We start from the raw sequence: 18,800 nt of genomic DNA, 5'->3' as shown, positions 1-18,800 counted from the left end.
CTGCCTCGGTTCCCTGTCCTGTGTGGCCCTTGATTGAGGGGAAAGGAAGGAAGGAAAGTGTCTCCCTTGTCTGATGTTGTGTGCACATTTTTTTTTTTTTTTTTGCAACTTTGCCCCTTAGGGGTAAACCTGACTCAGTGCAAGAGCCTGGAGGGTTGGTCACCACAGGGCCCGTCCTGCTGCTGGCCAGGCCCTCGAGGCTGAGGGGAGGGTGTGAGCTGCGGCTCGGGATGCAGAGGTGAGCTGGGGACAGGAGAAGGAAGTGCTTGGAGTGGAGATTCTGTCCCAGCCCTTTGGTCACTGCAGAGGAAGCGTGCTGAGGTGTGTGTGTGGGCACACACTGGGGACAGCCCGTGCTGGCCCCATCAGCCCTGTCCCAGCTCAGGCCAGGCTGGTGCCAGTGATGCTCTGGGGTCCGGGCAGCCCTGAGCTGGCAGCTGCTGTCCAGGGGACACTGCGCTGGCACAGCCGGTGGCTCCACTCTGACACTCCTCGTGCAGCTGCAGAAACATGTCTGGGACCACGGGAAGCACTCAAGTGCCATCAGAAATAAATACATTAAACTGCCTGAGACCAACAGGTGCCTCGGGAAGGGCAAAGCCCTCAGAGGAGGAGCGATGCCGGGACAGGCCACCACCCCGGGGTGCTCTGGCCAGACCCAAAACCCTCACACACGCTGAGCTGGGACATACCAAAACTCTAGAGGAGCAGGAGTGCCCCTGGGAAGACAAACCTTAGCAGCTCTGGCTAAAAACCACCAAGAGTTGCGAGTTCAACACAGGTAGAAAAATCATCTCATCGTTTGAAACAGACAATTCCTTAGTAAAAAAAAAAATTCCAAATTAAAAAGAAAATAAAAAAAAGGCGAGAAGGATCAGCTGAGTCCTGCAGCATCCAGGCAGCCTCCAACACCAGCCCAGGGGCACGCCAGGCCCAGCCCTGCTCCTCAGCTCTCCCAGCTCTCTCCACGCTCCCACACGGCCTCCCCAGTCTGGAATAAATATAAAGGCTCCCAGCCCGGTGTGCCCAGCTGGAGCCATAGCAGGAGCTGGGGGCAGGCAGAGCCAGGGCTGGCTGGTCACGGCTCTGAGCTGTGGTGCCAGGGGCTGAGGGCAGGCTGCGGGCACCGAGCCCCTTGAGGCTGGGCAGGCTCCGTGCCAGGGGCTGCCCCAGCAGGCCCAGGGAGGAGCTGAGGCAAACACCCGGTCCCCAGGGACACTGCCTGGAGCTGCTCCATCCCAGGAAAGCAGGACCGGGAGCTCACGGAGAAGTGCTGGCTGGGCAGCAGGGAAGAGAGCCTCCGCTTCCAACGCCCACAGCTGGAGTCTGGTGCAAAGGCCAGCTGTGCCGGGCTCCTCCGGAGCGCTGCCGGGCCTGGGCGGGGCAGCGGGGCCCCGAGGGCCCGGCCGGGCTCGGCAGTGTCCGTCTGCGGCGGCCAAGGGGGTGTGTGCATGCGAACCTGTGCCGGGTGAGCGCGGGTGGGGCGGCCGGGAGCGGAGCTTCCAGGATCCATCCTGCCAGGAGTCCTCTCAGAACTTGCCTTGCTTTAGCTTGTCGATGTGGTAAGTGAGCTTCAGGGCTGGCCCCAGCTTCAGCCCCATGTACTTCATCATCATGTCGCTCCGCAGCAAGAGCAGGGCTTTCCCGTCGATCTCCTGCAGGGATCAACCACAGTGCTTGTGATGGGGTGACCCAGGCCCTGCCTGGGCCAGGCCAGGCCCAAAATGCAACAGCAGGGCTGGGTCAGAGAGCCCTGCTCAGCAGCATCCCAGAGGGACATTCCAGTATGGACATCCCAGTATGGAGACCCCAGAATGGAGACCCCGGTAGGAACAGCACAGGTAGTCCCACATCCACCCTGCTGCAGCCCTGGGCCCGTGTGTGTGATGGGAATTCCGCTGAGTGATCAACATCCAGGAGCCATTCCAGAGGACCAGCACATCCTGAAGGGAGAGGAGGAAGGAAAAGGGAGGTTTCCCTGCCAGGGGAATGACAGATGCAGTGGCAATGCAGGGGAGCAATGGCTCACTCCAGGACAGGAGAAATCTGGCAGAGCATGTGCTGATGGTGACAGCCCTGCTGAGACACACACAGCCCTGATGTCATGGCTGGAGATGGAGGTGAGGGAACAGATCCTGAAGCCCAAAGAGCCTGTGCTCTGTGACTGGATATTAGGAGAAATTTCTTCCCTGAAAGGGTGGTTAGGCACTGGCACAGGCTGAAATCACCATCCCTGAAGTGTTCAAAAAAACATGTGGATGTGGCACTTGGGAAAATGGTTCAGTGGTGGCCTCGGCAGTGCTGGGGCAATGTTGGAGTGTGTGACCTCAGAGGGCTTTTCTAACCTGAATGATTCTGTGGTTCTATTTCTGGAGCTTCACAGCACACTCCCAGCCACTGGCAGAGAGTGGTGGAGCTCCTCATCCCCCCTGGGGCTGATTCCAACACAGCAGCTTTCAAAGCATCTGATGCTTTACAGCAGAGCCAGATGTGTCCCTCCTGAGAGTAAGGAGGGAATGGATCATGGAGCTTAGAATAACCAGGAAACAGCTTTGCACTTGGCATTTGCAAGTGGAAGTCTCCCAGTCTCTTGCAGCACTCCTGTCCATGACCTAGTCGAGGCTGGGTCCAGAGCTTTGCACTGGACAGTTTTCCATGAAGAAAACATTAATTGGCTTTTAAGTGAAAAATAGAAGTTACAACCTCAAGCAACAAAAAATCCTGTCCTATGTCAATGCTCAGTTGCTTTCAGGTTGGTGAGATCTCCAAGGATCTCCAGCGCCAGGTTTGATCTGTTTTTCCCTTCCACAGATGAAAGCAAGGTTCTCCTCAGGACTGACAATCCAGGGCACTTCTGTCTCTTGGCAGCTTTTCATAATTAAAACAAACATATCTCAATTACTGGTATTTCTAAATTAGAAAAAATTAAAAAAAGAAGTGTTGGGTCAGCCCAGCCCAGAGCAGGACACAGTGCTGGGTGTTTGCTCTTCATGAGCACCCCCAGAACATGGACTTTATCACAAGGCAGAGGGAACACAGCTCTTGCAGGGCTCAGGACACACAGCTGCCAAACCTCTCTTGTAGCTGGAATGCTACAAACTCCATGTTGTGTCTGCAGCTGTTTCACACTTACAGATGTGCACAGGGACCAGAGCCTTAGGAGACTCCCTGTTACAGGAGCTGAGCAGCAATGCACTCTCTGAATGCCACTTGGAATGTGCTTCTTGCCAGGAGAAATTTGCCACGAGGTGAGTATTAGACTTCAGGAGGAGCAGAGTTTGTGTTTTCAGCACTGGGACTCACTGCAGAGGCTCTGTATGCACCCAGGCTGCCCCCAAGGGGTTCTGAGGAGGATCCAAGATCAGACAGGGCATGAGCAGGATTTATGAGGATCTTTTTATTAAGCACAAAACTCCATCTGTGTGGAAACTCAGAGCACTGGGAATATTTCCCTGTCTGCTCTGCGGTGCCCTGACCCCCAGGGAAGCACTGACTTTGACCCTCATTCATGGAAAAAGTTTCCTAAACTTCAAGATAGACTAGAACCAACAAAAGTATGAAATAGATTATAGAGAGTAGTGTAGGTGTATCACTTAGGTGGGAAATTTAGGTTTTGGGATTTTTAGCATGTTGTGGATGGGACCTGAGGTGCCTTCAATCCAGACCCAGAGAAACCCACAACTGGGACCTCCACACCTGCTCTGAAGTGCTGCTGTGTTCTGACTCTCGTGGGATTTGCCCCCTCCCAGCCGTACCACAGCCCCAAACACACGGAGGAGCCGTGGCACTCACGTGCTTTCGGAAGAGGTCGGCGTGGGGGCCCAGCTGTGGGTCTGACTCGCGGATGAACTGCATCACCTCCTCCACCGTCCAGGACGAGGGGTCACGGCTGCCGAGCCGGGAGCTGTCCCGGGAGCCCAGGTACCTGTCAGAGCCTGGGGAAGCAGACAGCTCTGTTACTGGGGCTCCCTGGCACTCCCCCTCAGTCCCCCACTCAGCTCCTCTCCCACAGCAGGGCAGAGACACAGCAAGGGGCACGTCCCAGATTCCTGTGGCGCAGGTCTGGCACCCAAGCCTTAGTCCCTCTCCTTAGGCCTGACTTTTCAGGGCAGCCTTCTATACTGAGCTCTTGTCCCCCCTCTCAAGCCCCAGTCCCCCGTTTGGCCCCAGCTCCCACTCCTCCCTGTCCATGGGCAGACACTTCCCACCTCAGCAGAACCCCCCTGCCATTCCCACATCTCTCCCCATGCACGGTTCCTCCTGCCCTCCCAACCCCTTTAGCACATTCAACACGGCAAAGCTGGTTTATGTTTTCACTGGCTGCATCTTCTGATGGACTGAACCCACAGGTGACCTCCCACTGTCCAAAAGCACAGCCTGAGCTGGCACAAGTCCTGCACCCAGCATGCACAGCCCCTTGTCTCAGCTCTGCCTGAAAATGTGTGTGGGAGGCACCAACAGCCTGAGCTTTTCAGAGGCTTTTACTGATGCCATGCACCTAAAATGACATTATTTGCAACCCCACACGCTGCAATGAGCAGTTCAGCTCTCCTGCCCCTCTTCCCCCATACAGAGAGATGCCACTCAAGCATCTGACCATGTTCCCAGCCCCACCAGGCAACTTTTGACTCTCCAGCCATTCCCACTCCATCCTTCTGGACTCAGACACCCATTTATCACTTGGACACAGTTCAGCTCCTGCCTGATTCTTTCTCCCCACTGACCTCCAGGTCCACCCAGTCACCAGCCAAAGGAGAAATGTCACCTGTCCAGACTGCCATTTGCCAGGTGCCATCACACCTAAGAGACCTGGTTGGCTGTGCAGAGCCCAGCCTCTGACACTTGCTGAAGTCAGAAAGGTGTGACTGGAGTTAGAATAGTCCTTCATTGCCCAATTTACAGCTGCAGGGCTGTCTGAGCTCTTACCCCCAGAGCTAAGCCTGCCCAGGGCAGAGGTGCTGCCCTGGCTGAGGCTAGAGGGCTGGTGCAGGTGCCTGTATCCTGGCAGGCGAAAGTCTCTGGAGCTCCTGCTGTGGCTGGATGAATTGACAGAGTTCAAGGCAGAGTCCATGGGGTCCAGGCGAGGCTCTAAGGGCCCTGGGAGGCCATCTCCCAGGACAAAGGTTTCACCTGGAATGCACCAAGCTGCAGTTAGTGCACCCGAACGCCACGGCCCCACGCTCCCGTGCGGGGCAGAGCCGCGGCAGCGCTCGCTGGCTCCAACCCCTGGCTGGCCTCACCCCAGCACAGGGATCAAACCAGGCCCTGCCACAGCCCTGGGATTCACCAGCTGCCAGTCTGCAAATGGTGTCACCAACTGCCAGTGCCAGTCCAGCCAGTGTAGTGACAATGGTCCCAGACTGGAGTAGAAGCTCTTTTCTTCAGCTGCTCTGCTCATGCCATCACCAGCCCTGACTGCCCTGGGCCTCTCGGTGGCCAAGGAGCACCGTGGGGAAGGGCAGGGCTGTCCCCTCTGGATGCCAATGGACACAGGACTCACAGACAGGCCAGAACAGGAAGGGGAGGAGATACTCCCTGAGGGTCACACACTGCACATCCTCAGCATCAGCATGCAAGGGCACGGCCCTGCTGCTTGGCATTGGGGTGGCAGACACATGCAGAGCAGGAGGGAGCTGTGCCATCAGGGCCAGGCAATGCTCCCACACTGTGCTGCTCCTCTGGCCCCAAAGCAACGTGCTGGTGACGAGCTGCTCATCCCTCCTGGGCTCCTGCTGGGCCCTTTTCCAGCCTAACTACATCAGAGGCCAATTCCCTGTACTGCAACATGCACAGGAGTGCCTGGGCCTCTAATACCCTTCCCAGGCAGGGTATCAGAGCAATGGTGGCTTCCTCATTTCTGCAGAAATGCAGTGAATTTGCAGCTGTCTGCGGCACTGCTGGGATGGAGGGGCTGAGGAGACTGTCCAGGGTGACAGGCTGCATTGGCTGAGCAGCAAGATCTGCCTTTGCTGTTACACTGTTACAGCTCCACTGCAGGGCCACCTTTGCAGGTCTTACTATGGCACAACTGAGTCTCAGCCCAGGTGGTCCTTGTGCCTCAGGAGCCACCCTCAAACACCTGTGCTCTTTATGATGACACCTGCAAGGAGGGAAGCAGCTCCACAGCAAGGGGCATTGCCTGTGCCGTGCCAGCACACATGGCTGGGAGCTGCAGCTCCTCCATCAGAATCTGAGGGGCCCTGAGGGCAGCTCACAGCCCTGAGCTGCTGCCACTCGAACACCACGGCAGCCGACCAGGCTGAGGAAGCCTGAGCACTGGCCAGGCCCTGGGCTTCTTCCCTGGCACTTCCCAGACTACAGGAGCAGCAGGTGAAAGCCAGCACAGCACTGCTGTGCTGACTGGGATCATGGTGAGGGTGCAGAATCTGCAGCCTGTGAGACCCAGAAGCTGCTGAGATTTTCCCCAGTTCCCTGCTGAGCTGATGCTGCCATGCTCCAGTGAAGGCAAGTGCAGCTTGCCAGAGCCTGAAGTGGTTCCCAAGTGCTGCAGATGTTGGGTATCACTGACTGGGGCAGCCTCTCCTGGCTGCTACACCTTATCTGCTCTGCTTTCTGTGAACTGTGGCACTATTGTGACAGCTGGGATTTTCTGGTCTCCTGTCCTGCTGCCTGTGTTTGAGCAGAGCTCCAGAGGCCAGTTCAGCTGACCCTGACCTGCCAGGGCTTCACACTGTAAGGACATGAAGTGGGAACACCCTCGTCTGGCTGTTGGCCAGCTCAGTGTGGGGCTGTCACTGGGTAATTGCTGTTCCCACCCCAGGGCTTTGCCACTCTGCACTTGAGGCACTGCTGCCTTTGTTTGCTTTTAGGTTTTTGGGATGTGCCCAGAAACAGCAGCACAGCCTTAAAATCTCATGTACAAACTGCTGGTGTGGCCTGTTACCCCTGGTGACCTGTGCAGTGCTGGCCCACTCTTCCTGCATGGACAAGTGTATTCTCACCTGACCTGGATACATAAAAAATGGTTTGCTGACTCATGGCTATTCCTGAATAACTCCAAACCCCTCCTGCACTGCCACGATTGCATTTCAGCCCCAGACTGGATGCAAACCAGAGCTGGCTGCCCTGCCCTGCCCTGGCCTGGCGTGGCTGGAGATCCCCTGCCCAGCCAGACCCTCTTGTGGGTGTCACTTACACCAGAGGGTTTCCACTGCAGCTGCTTCCAAGCAACGACATTTGGTCTCCTGTCCAACAGGACAGTTCTGTTTAAACCCCAAAACACTTCCCATTAAACATCTGGGGAAGGGTGCTGACTGCCAGGGAAGGACAGAGGCAGGAGAGGGGTCAGTGGGCACAGCCCTCTGAGCAGTCACAGGACAGTGGCTGTGGGCATGGGAACAGGTCCAAGCTGTGCATCTCAACCCTCCAAGGAATCCCAGCACCTTTTGAGGTGACAGAGAGCTTCAGCTTGCCAGGAAGTCCTGGGACACTCACCCACATGTGCTGGGTCATGCAAACACACGTGTCTGAGTGCTCCCAAAACCCCCAGAGCTCTCACAGCACCGACTGCTGTCAGCAGAAGGAACTTCAGGGCCCACTCTGGGACAGCACATGCACAGGCTCCTGTCAGTGCAAGGCTGAGGATCCAGAATTCACCCTCAGAAATTACTTCACTCAACAATGAACACTGTCATGACAGGAATGTGCTGTGATGCATTCTGCAAATACGTGATCCTGTTCTCACACGCTGGTGATCACACCCCCAGGGCCACGGGTGAAGCCCTGGGGACACGATGTGTTTTTGCCCAGGAGCTAAAGCTGAAGGCACACAGTGATCCCCAGGTTCCCTCTCCCTGCACAGAGGAGTGCCTGGTTGGGCTCTAACTCTGCAGCAGAGCTGGGGGCTCTGTGGCAGGCTCAGTGCATGAGGGAGTGAGGATTTTCCTAAAAATACAAGTACACAGGGAACTGCTCAATGAATGATACCTCCAGGGAAGGTAGAAAGAGATGAGACAAGAGGGGAATGATTGCTGCCCCTGGGAATCATCTGTAGACAAGATACTCCTGCAAGTGGCAGGGCACAACTGCACTCAGGCAAGATCCAGGATCCTTCACCCTTGATAACCAGAATGGGAGGAGGAGGTGGCTGATCCTTAGGCAGAATTCCTTACACAAACTGTTAGATTTAACTAAAGGCTGGCAGTTGGCACATTGTAGGGAAACATGCCACAATTAGTGGCGGAGAGGCAGGGAGCAGATAATTAAAGTTTAATTAAACAAATAGTGCTATAGACTCAACAGTGTCATTTTACTGCTAAAACACAGGAGTTTGGCCACAAGCACAAATGTGATTTGCACTACTCCTGAACACCCACTGCTTCCAGCAAGTGATGGGCTGTGAAGGCAGGTCCCCACTGTGCTGGGACTGCAGTGTTTCAGCAAAAAGCCACACAAACACCACTGGATGCAAGAGGAAAAACAATGTAATATGTGAGATCCCTTCCTCATGTCTCTGCTTCTTGCCAAATGCAGAGTGAATGGAGATGTCCCACTGCTGCTCACAGCCTTCCACATGGCAAACTGGGATGTGCTCAGGAGCTGCTGTCTGAGACAGAGCTCATTCCCATGAGAAGATGTACCTGGCTCAAGAAATACTCAATATCTGAGTATTTCAGGTGCATATTCTTAAAATATATCCTCTAAAATGCAAATATTCCTGCCTGAACCTCAGTTTCATGGTGGAGGAGGATGTATTCATTACAGCTTTTAGCTGCAGGATAAGAATGAATTTCTAGATGGAATTTTGAAACTGCACCTCATTGCTCCCTGCTTGGATGCAGAACAGAACCAGACCAAGCTGCTGCAGGAAGGATCACCCCTCACATGCAGACACACTTCCTGCTCACTTGTCTGAGTTTTTCTGGAAGAGGCTGGAGAATTCTGGCATCCAGATGGCACAACCCGTTCCAAGGCCAAGGGATAACTGAACAGACTTTGAAGCAGATTAAGAATCAGTCTTGTAGAAACCTAATGAAGGCTCCTCCTTGGAATTACCCATTATGGAAGCCTTCTCTCTTCACTGACAATACAGAGTGGGCAGTATTCACCACCCAGCCAAGGCATCTGAACCTCTGGAGCAATCCAGTTCTTTAGGAACAGGCTGAACACTGCATGTCCCACCTGCTGGGGGAGGAGGAGGGGCTGGGCTGTGCCAGCAGTTACCCAATGCAGTGGCTGATGCATCAGAGGGGAACCAAGGAGACCAGCACCCATTTGGAGACGAGGAACAGAAGGGGCCTCTGGGAACAGTTTTTGACCTGTCAGCATGCTGGAATAGATGAGGCACTGCCACACTCCACCTCTGTAACAAACATAACAGTTTTAATCACTGCAGATAACGAGGCCACTAGAAACTGTCCACCAGAGAACCATGGAATGGTTTGGGTTGGGAAGGACCTTAAAGCCCATCCAGTCCCACCCGCTGCCATGGCAGGGACACCTTCCACTGTCCCGGCTTGCTCCAAGCTCCATCCAACCTGGCCTTGGGCACTTCCAGAGATGGGGCAGCCACAGCTGCTCTGGGCAAGTTCAGAGCAGCTGTGTTAGAGGCAGGGTCAGTGATTCTGCAGTGATGGACACAAACCAAAATCATCCAGAGTGGTGCCAGGCTGGGCACTCACACCAGGGAAAAGGAACCCCAACAAAACCAGGGAAAAGGGGATTCTAAAGGGACAACACCAGAGCATGAAGCCACTGAACTAGGAGCCTGCCCAGGAGTCTCCAGCAATTTTTCAGGGATTTCAGTCACAAAGAATTGTGACTAACACACTGGCAGATTTCATCATCCATTAATTAAAAGCCTCAGTAAAATAAAATCTTCAGTCTTCATTATGAAGGGTTTGCAGCTCAGAACAAAGTGGGAGTGTATTTATTGAAGATTATTCAGTTCAGGGAGTCCTCCAGCTACCTGGATCTTCTGGAAATCTCCCACCTGTGCATGCAAGGGTCACCTATGGATCCCACAGCTAAAATAACTGAGCTCATGATAAAATGAACTGGGCAAACTTTGCCTCTTCCTGGGAAGATGAATTTTGCTGCTGACTTGCATCCCAGCTGTGAAGGGTTTTAAGTGTCCCTGTGCTTAGTAAGGAATAAAAGTGGTCATTCCTGCTTCTGCACCAGGTGCATCTGGAGGGACTCTGGAGAGGAGCAGCAGTGCGGGATGGGAATGGTGTGGCTGAGCTGGTGGAGCCAGTGACACCCCCCAGCTGTTTTAGGGACGCCTGTGAAGGACAAGATGAGGTCCTGGGAAAGGGCAGCGAGTTCCTGGGGTACAGCTGCACATCAGCATCTGTACAACAGGCTGCAGCAAACCCTCAGGGAAAAATCCACAAATCCAGGGGCAGATTGACTGAGGCAGCTGGGCAGTTTGAGCACTGTTAATCCCATGCACAGAGAGGGAAACTAAACCAGATTATACACTGTGAAATGATGACTGTCAGGGTTAGAAGGAAATCCTGCTGCATTCCACATGCCTGCCACATCTGTGTGGGGAACCTGGCTCACCACAGAGCAGCTCATCCACTCCCCTCTGGAATACCAAGCACAACCCATGCCAGGGACAAGCAGAGCAGCTCCCTGAAGCCACGGCTCGGTTTGGCACGGCAGATGTGACCGTGCAGCAGCCAGGACAGGGCACTGGGGACAGCCAGCTTTGGGAAGAGACACGCTGTGCTCACCTTCCAAAGGGTGACGGTCATTCTTTGGTAACTTGGGGGAGAGAGGAGCACTGTATGGAGGGGGATCTTGGGAAAAGCGCTTTGTACCCCGGCCTGGTCCCTGCAGAGAGCCGTCTAAGGAACTGCTTCTGTCTAGGAAAAGAGAACAAGCCCTCTTTAGTCACACCTCTGACTGTGGTTAATTTTTCTTTAAGTGCTGCAAACACTCTGAATAAGAGTTCAGGATGGGCAGGTCTCAGCATTGTGTCAGATTTGGTGCTCTGCCTGAGTTTCCCTGAATTCTGATTTATACTTTTCCACTCTGCCCAGCAGCCCAGCTCTCGGCACTGACCTCTCATGGAGGCTGGAAACTCTGTGTGTGAGCCCATCCATGCCCAGAGCTGGGTGCTTTCCCTCTCACTCAGGTTTTGCACTCTCTCATGATGACAGGGTACTGAAACATGGGATTTCTTTAGGAGTGGAGACGTCCTGGGAAATGCAGTCTTGACAGAGTCCCCTGAGCCCTGTGTGCATCTCCAGCCTGGGCACCCACCACCTGTTCAAGCTGCAATCCAGCACATCTGGCAGGGCTCAACAGAGCACAGTTTGCAGGTTTTACCAGAGAAAAAGGGTGGTGAGAAAACTAACAAAGAATCTTAGCCATGTTTTGCCACATTTCACCCAAATAGCACCTCTAATTGACTTAATTCCATTTCTCCTCATGGCTCATCCCACACAATTCCTGCTGATCCCACTGTCACCACATGTCAGATGCATGTAACCCTTGGACAACTGGCAAACAAGCCTCGGATGATTTGCAACCCCTCTGTGCCATAGCCAGTGCTGGATTAAACCCTACTCCCATTTTCAATCTCCCCCCTCCATGGAGCCCCCAGGCACGTCACTGCTGCTCCTCTCCAAACTCATGCCAAGGATGGGACTCTCCACATCCTGCACAGCAGACAGGACACTGGGATGGGCTGGGACATCTCTGCACACACGGGTGGATGGACAAGGAATGGAAGCACTGACACTGATGGGACAGCAGCCAGGTAAGTGACACAGGGGTGGCAGAGCCTGTCCCAGCTGAGGTGACCCTCCTGCTGCCCCACACAGACCAGCAGGTGCCAGCTGGGCCCTTGCAGCCACCCTGAGCACAGGTGACACGTGAGAGCTCGCAGCGCTCCTGGGGTGGGCACAGAGGGGTGAAATGCTCCTGCACAAGTGCCAGGAGCCACCACCAGCCCAGAGCAGCCCTGAGAGCTGGCACAGGGCAGGAGCAGGGGCAGGAGGGGACACAGGTACGGCGGGGAGCAACGGGAGTGACACCAAGGGAGATGCAGAATGCCAACAAATGGAGGGACAGGTGGGGGGAAGCACCAGATGGGCACGGCTGAGTTGATCAAGGAGAAACACAAAGGTAGAGAAGGTACCTGTTCAATCAATATCCTTCAGGGAAATGAAAGAGCTGCTTGCACTGAGGCCCTGGGACTCCATAGGAGTATCACCAAAAATCACTGTGACATTGCCAGAAAAACAAATTCCACCCTCAGGACAAGTCCCTGTAAGGAACACTCGCTGCCCAGAGAGGGAACACACGCTCTTGGTAATGTCTCTGGATAGCCCTGTGTCAAACTGCACAACCTTCTTCACCCAACAGCCACAGAACCACAACACAAGGTGATGCTTTACAAAGGTTTCATCAGGTTTTGGTTTGGGCTTTTTTTTTTTAAGTGGTTGATGTTAAAAGTAATACAAACACAGCAGGTCAGGTTATAGAAGTTAATCCTAAGAATCAGAAGTGAGGTTGGTGTAAATTAATGAGAGGATAAACCAAAAATGGAATTGTTTTTAAAGGACAAGTTTTATGATAATAAAGAAATGGGGTAACAGACAGAGCTGTACTCAGATTATCAGGAAATAAATAAATAATAAAAGGAAAATGTCTTCAGTCCAAAAATGACATAAACCTCATGAATGTGTATCATCAAAGAGGAAATAATCTGAGAGGGAAGGACCTCAAATCTCAGTGGATAAATGCTCACTTTGAGAAGGATGCTGAGAACAAGCAGATCATTTCCTTGGATAAAAAGGCCCTGCCCAGCATGGAGCTGTGCACCTCAGGATGGGGAGTGCAGGGATGAAGGGAAGTTTTTAACTCATTCTGTGTTTTGAAACAGTGCAAAGGCAAAAATGGGCTTGTGTTTCAGCTACAGAAGGAACAGAGTGAGGGGACATTGCAGAAAGGTGAGGACTGAGAGAAAAGGCAAGGGTTGTCCTTGCCTCCAAATGACAGGACAGCTGGGAGGAATATTTCACCTCCCCTGCCCTGGGAGGCTGCTGGGGGGAAGAGCAGCCTGTGCCTGGATGGTGCTGTGGGCCACCCCAAGGCCATCAGCAAGGACACCTTCATGAGCAGTGACAGTCACCTCATCCTGTCAGCCCACTCAGGCCTTCTAATTTAGGACAATGCACCTTGCACTGACTGCACTGGCACCTCCTCCCTGGCTGCAGAGCACACCTACACACCTGGCTCAGGTGTTGATGCATCTGTGACATCCACCTGCACTCAGTGCACTTGTATGCTGAGAGATGGTACATTTAGACCGGATTTATGGAAGAAAAGTCTCCCCTGAGGGTGGGGAGGCCCTGGCACAGGGTGCCCAGTGAAGCTGTGGCTGCCCCTGGATCCCTGGAAGTTTCCAAAGCCAGGCTGGATGGGGCTTGGAAAGGTGTCCACCTGGGACAGTGGAAAGTGTCCCTGCCATGGCAGGGAGTGGAATGAGATGAGCTTTAAGGTCTCTTCCAACCCAGACCATTCACTTCCAGCTGCAGCCATGCTGAGCACTGGGGGCAAGGCTCTAAGGACAAAAGAAACAGGACAGGAACAAAAATATCCACCACTGACTGACCACCAAGTCACACAACTGGATGTCCTCAAACTGGAGACTTAAGGGTGCAGAGGAAGCCAGAATGACAGTGCACCTGAAACTCTGGGTCTGCTGCAGTAAATTCTAACAGAACTCATAGTGCATTAACTGAGAGTCACTTGAAATGTGGTGCCAGTATTTGAAAAAAAAAAGGTGGAAAAAAGATTTTTACAATAAAATGCTTGTGTCTAACCTCAGCAGCACCACAAGGCGGAAAAAAAAGATTTTTACAATAAAATGCTCGTGTCTAACCTCAGCAGCACCACAAGGCTTGTGGCAGGCTGTGAAGGAAAGGGCAGGAAACACACATGGCACATTCTATGGCAGGTGTTCATCAGAGGCCAACCCAACAGCCCCCCTGTGATGAGAAATCCTGATCTATCACATGAAGGAAGAGAAATCAACCTCATACACCTGGAATTCAGCAAGATGTTACACACAGAGAGCCACCAGCTGAGGCAAAACACTCGGGTCTAACCTCAGCAGCACCACAAGGCTTGTGGCAGGCTGTGAAGGAAAGGGCAGGAAACACACATGGCACATTCTATGGCAGGTGTTCATCAGAGGCCAACCCAACAGCCCCCCTGTGATGAGAAATCCTGATCTATCACATGAAGGAAGAGAAATCAACCTCATACACCTGGAATTCAGCAAGATGTTACACACAGAGAGCCAGCAGCTGAGACAAAACATGAATTACCAGGAGCCTTGTTCTATGCACAGAAATCTGGTTTGAGAGGTAAAGCTGTTGGCAGCACACAGAAGGAACATGAGACTGGGAGCAACTGCCAGTGAATCTGTCTGAGGATCACCCTTGAGCCCAGGGTCATTTAATCACTGCAATAACTTTGGCAGAAATTTTAGAGATTACTAATGAAATCTGCTGATGTCTTCCCATGCCAGGTCAGACAAAGCAGCATTTAAAATCGGGCAGGAAGGATATAGATACAGAACCAAGAACCAGCAAGGAGCTAAATCCAGCAGCTAAATCCAGATGTGCACTGTCCCATGTGACCTGCAGGTGACAACAGTGGATGAGAAGAATGGTGTATGTGACCAGGACAGGCTGATCACCACCTCTTACAGACACAGTGACTCAAAGTGACTGCAGAGACATTTCCTGTGACCATGGTGGTGCCACTGCTGTGGCACCAGGACCCCATGAGCTCCTCCCCAGAGTGCTGAGTGGCACTCTGGCCACACCATGAGGTTTAAGTCAAACCAACACTGTCTGAGGAGAGCAAAAAGCAGTGAAAAGATGAACTCCTCTGAGGGCTACAACTGCTCTGCAACTACTTCCAGAAGAAAGAGAACCAAGTTTAACTAAAACACAACATTAAGACCAGGAGACACAGACACCAAGTTGCCCAAGAATAAATTAGGGCTGGAAATTACAATGTAGTTCCTAAAATAGCACCATAAAACTCCGGAGCAGCCTCAGTGGAAAAGCAAAATCCACAACTCCAGAGTTAATCCAAGAAACTCCATGTGCTGTGGTGGTGTAGCAGCAGGAGCCAGGGCTCTGTGGCCCAGAAGGTCCCTCCAGCCCTGTGTTTTCAGACAGCTCCAGGTCACATCATGTTCATGGTGCTGTGAACAGCAACCAGCTGCTCAGTTCCCTGCAAAGGGCTGTTCCTGATGCACAACTCAGCCTGCTCCTCCTCATTTCCATTGACTCAGTAAGGCAGAATGGCAGGACACTGCTGACCTGAGGGACACTGCAGACCCTCCCTCTGCCCCAAGCACACACCCCAATTCTCCATGGCACCCACAGGGGTGCTCCTGCAAAGCCACTTTGTTCTGACCAGCTCCCAGTCCCAACCAGCGGCCGTTTACTGGAAGAACCAGCCCCATACAACACATTCCTGTACTGGAGAAGAAACAAGGCAGGACATGCAGAGCTGAAGGTGAGACCACAGCAGCCCTGACATCTGGTGTGACTGAAGGATGTACAACTCCACACTCATTCCTCCATGACCACCTCAAACTTCCCAAAATCACCAGCACTGTTTCCCTGCCCTCACCAGAAGCACTGTAATGTGTAGATCAGCACCTTCTTTCAGGTGCCTGAGAAAGGTGTTACATGAGCAGATGCCCAAGAAGCTCAGACATCAGGATGAACTGCAGGACTAGGTGCTGTCACACCTCTGACTGGGGTTAATTTTTCTTTAAGTGCTGCAAACACTCTGAATAAGAGTTCATGATGGACAGATCACAACATTGTGTCAGATCTGGTGCTCTGCCTGAGTTTCCCTGAATTCTGATTTATACTTTTCCACTCTGCCCAGCAGCCCAACTCTTGGCACAGCCATCACTGACCTCTCATGGAGGCTCGAAACTGTGTGTGAGCTCATCCTTGCCCAGAGCTGGGTGCTTTCCCTCCTTCATCCTCTCTCTCATGATGACAGGGTACCTCCACACTGAAACATGGGGATTTTTTCTGTTTGAGGGTTCCTCAGGGGAAAGCCTCCAGTCCCAGTAACTAGTCATGCTGCTCCTGTCCTTGCATATGCTACAGCTCCTCTGCTCCTGGCCCTGCTGGCTCCAGCCAGGAGGAAGCAGAGGATGGGAAGATCCTCTTGCTCTCCAGACTCTGCCTAAGGTGCTTTGTCAGGTGCAATGAATGGAAGCACTGTGGCATTTGGCTGCTGCTCCTACACCTCATGCTTAGCAACTTCTCTCTAAACAGTTCTTCCTAAGTGCCCATCCTTTTACATTCATACAACTTTTGCTTTTCTTGCCAGAACCATAATTATGCAAAAGATTAACTTTGGAAAGACCTCAAACAACACAACAGCTATTTGCTGACTAGAGGGGGAAGCAAGACAGGAGTGGAGATCAGCACTTGTCAATCACCTAGGAGGGCGCAGACAGCTTTGATCCTCTCCATGATTGACATTCCTGGAGCAGGAGCTCCCCCAGAACCCCCAGACAGCCTGTGGGGCAGCCATCACCCCAGGCCTGCTGCCACTGCCCAGCACTGTGGGGGAACTGCTGGGCTTGTTTTCCACTGCTTCTACTTCAGAGCAGTTTTGCAGCCTGACAATCTGCACCGTGGCATGAACTGTCTTGTTGGGGTGAGCTGCTTCAATGCCATGCCAAGGAAAACAGAACCACCTCTGCCTCAGATTGCTGCATGAGCATCACCCCTGAACAGGCCACGCTGTTACCAGCAGATCCAGGGCCAGCGTGGAAACCACTCTGCTTTGATTAATTTCTAATTACAGTTTACCTGCTGCATCTTATCACTCTCCCTTCTCCTGCAGTCTTTCACCTGAATTCCTAGCTGGATGAAGTCACCATAATCAGATCACAGGAAGTGGGAAGGACTGGGGGACGAGGGGAGGAGGGAAGACAAGGAGACAGCACGGATGAGCGGAAACCTACAGCGGAGATGGAAACCAAACTGACAGGCAGAAAATGCGACTGGAACCCTACAAAACAAGAGCCCTGTGGGCATGTGCACGACACTGGGTGTGATGTAACGAACCCTGTGAGAGGGCTCTGGAACAGGAGCCTGCCTTCAGAGATAGAGATAAAACCTGAGTTAAGACACGGAGCACCTGGGTCCCTAGAGTGCCGCCCCCGCCCCAGCTCCTACCTGGTAGATACCTGTCGTGGTCGTACTCGTGTGAGCGCTGCATGTGGCTGTTCTGAGTGAAAGGCTGGTTCCCAAAGAGGTTGTCACTGCGCAGATTGTGGCACAGCTTCTCCAGGAAGCGGAGGACGTAGGTGATACTGTTTACTGCTGGCAGGTTCAGAGTGTGCTGTTCCCGATCAAACACAGCTGGAGACAGAAACAAACAGAGCCCAACACGTGAACCCCCCGCCAAGGCGGGAGGCTACGCCCAGGGCCGCACAGCCAGCTCCTGGATCTCAGCATCGCTGGGCTGTCGAGAGCCAACAAAGCCACTGCCTTCCTCTGCCGGGGCAGGCCAGGACCAGCCTGCTGCACCCAGCACGGGGCCGGGGCGGCAGCGCCGGGGCAGCCGCGTCCGAGGGAACGGAAAAGATTCCAGGAGGGGCCTGCGCTCGCAGATCCGGCTAGGCACGGGCTTAAAGGAGAAATAAAACCCGGGGTATTTCTTGTCTTTCCGTGAGGAGCTGTGGAATCCCCCCTGTTGTGGCTCTTGCCAGGGCTGGGGCAGTGCGGGGGGCCGGTCGGTGGGGCAGGATTGCTGCCCAGGCTGGTGCCAGGACTGAGCACTGCCTGCTCCAGCAGCTGTGCCCGCGGGCCATGGGAACTGCTCCGCTCTGAGTCAGCTGCCAGCTGTTGCTTCACTGACACAGACGTGTGGCAAGAAAGAGAAGACAGAACTCTTCTGTCTGCCCCTGGCCTGTGGCGGCAGCGAGCTTCAGGACAGACATCTTCCAATGAGAGAATTCTTGCAACAACCTCTCTGGAGGCAAAGTGCTGCGGGCCCGTTCTCACCTGAGATGACCTCTCCCCCGTGGCCTTGTTTTAAGAAGGAGAAGACTGTTTTCTGATGATAAGCGCAATCAATGCAGGCCTGTACTGCTTGCTGCAGGACAACAGAAGCTCGAGCTGGTCCAAAATGGTCTGGCAGCTGCTGAACTTTCTTCTTGTCTAGGTGGGGCCCAGTGCTGCCGTTCTTGTTCAAGTAAATGCAAACTGCCAAGATGAGAAATGTGTTTGCTGTTAACCCACTCAAGAAAGCAAGAAACAGATGCCTAAAATCCAACCTGAGAGATGCTGAGATTTTAAGACTGTCCAATCACTCACAAAGTGGAATCCACCACGGCTGCCTGACTGCATCCTCACAGTGGAGCTGCTTCTAGAGGGGAATCCCCTCCAAAATCTTCCTGCCTCATGCTCACCTTCCAAACTGCTGCTGTTTCTCCCATGCTCTCCCCTGCAGTCAGGCTGTAAAGTGGCTTCCATGCCAGCCAGGTAAGGTGGCTGTGATGTTCAGAGGGGAAGAAGGAATGCAGCCCCCACTTTCTAGGGGTTCCCACAGCGTTTCCTTTTTAGGGAAACTGGCTTCTTTAAGTTCCTCTGAAAACTGGCCAATTACATTCTGGGGAAACAGAGGGCTCAGCCCATATCCAGTGCTTGACTCAACATGTCAAAAGCAGCTTTGCATTAGACCTTCCTGGCCAGATTCATCCTCAGCTGTAGCAGTGCATACACTCTTCACTGCTGCTCCTCCTCCTCCCCTATTCCCTCCTG

The 18,800-nt window shown here is 53.3% G+C and overlaps 1 protein-coding gene across 6 annotated transcripts in view; it reads right to left on the bottom strand.

Moving 5' to 3' along the window:
- Nucleotides 1-159: 159 nt before the first annotated feature.
- The window catches only part of SCMH1 (Scm polycomb group protein homolog 1), a 60,107-nt gene continuing 41,466 nt past the window's right edge, over nucleotides 160-18,800 (bottom strand). For 3 of the 6 annotated variants that reach the window (XM_041479306.1, XM_041479307.1, XM_041479309.1), the window contains 6 exons: nucleotides 18,042-18,242; nucleotides 17,211-17,396; nucleotides 10,701-10,832; nucleotides 4,927-5,130; nucleotides 3,793-3,935; nucleotides 160-1,655 (listed from right to left, as the gene is read on the bottom strand). In XM_041479306.1, coding sequence (XP_041335240.1) covers nucleotides 1,530-1,655; nucleotides 3,793-3,935; nucleotides 4,927-5,130; nucleotides 10,701-10,832; nucleotides 17,211-17,396; nucleotides 18,042-18,242 — 992 coding nt within the window. In that variant the 3' untranslated portion in view covers nucleotides 160-1,529. The remainder of the gene's footprint in view (nucleotides 1,656-3,792; nucleotides 3,936-4,926; nucleotides 5,131-10,700; nucleotides 10,833-17,210; nucleotides 17,397-18,041; nucleotides 18,243-18,800) is intronic. The other 3 variants (XM_041479310.1, XM_041479312.1, XM_041479311.1) reach the window with 3 other exon arrangements.

The sequence above is a fragment of the Pyrgilauda ruficollis genome, unplaced genomic scaffold, assembly GCF_017590135.1.
Source record: "Pyrgilauda ruficollis isolate IOZ18807 unplaced genomic scaffold, ASM1759013v1 scaffold48, whole genome shotgun sequence".
NCBI classification, from domain to species: Eukaryota; Metazoa; Chordata; class Aves; order Passeriformes; family Passeridae; genus Pyrgilauda; species Pyrgilauda ruficollis.
This window is presented reverse-complemented; position numbering and strand designations above follow the sequence as displayed.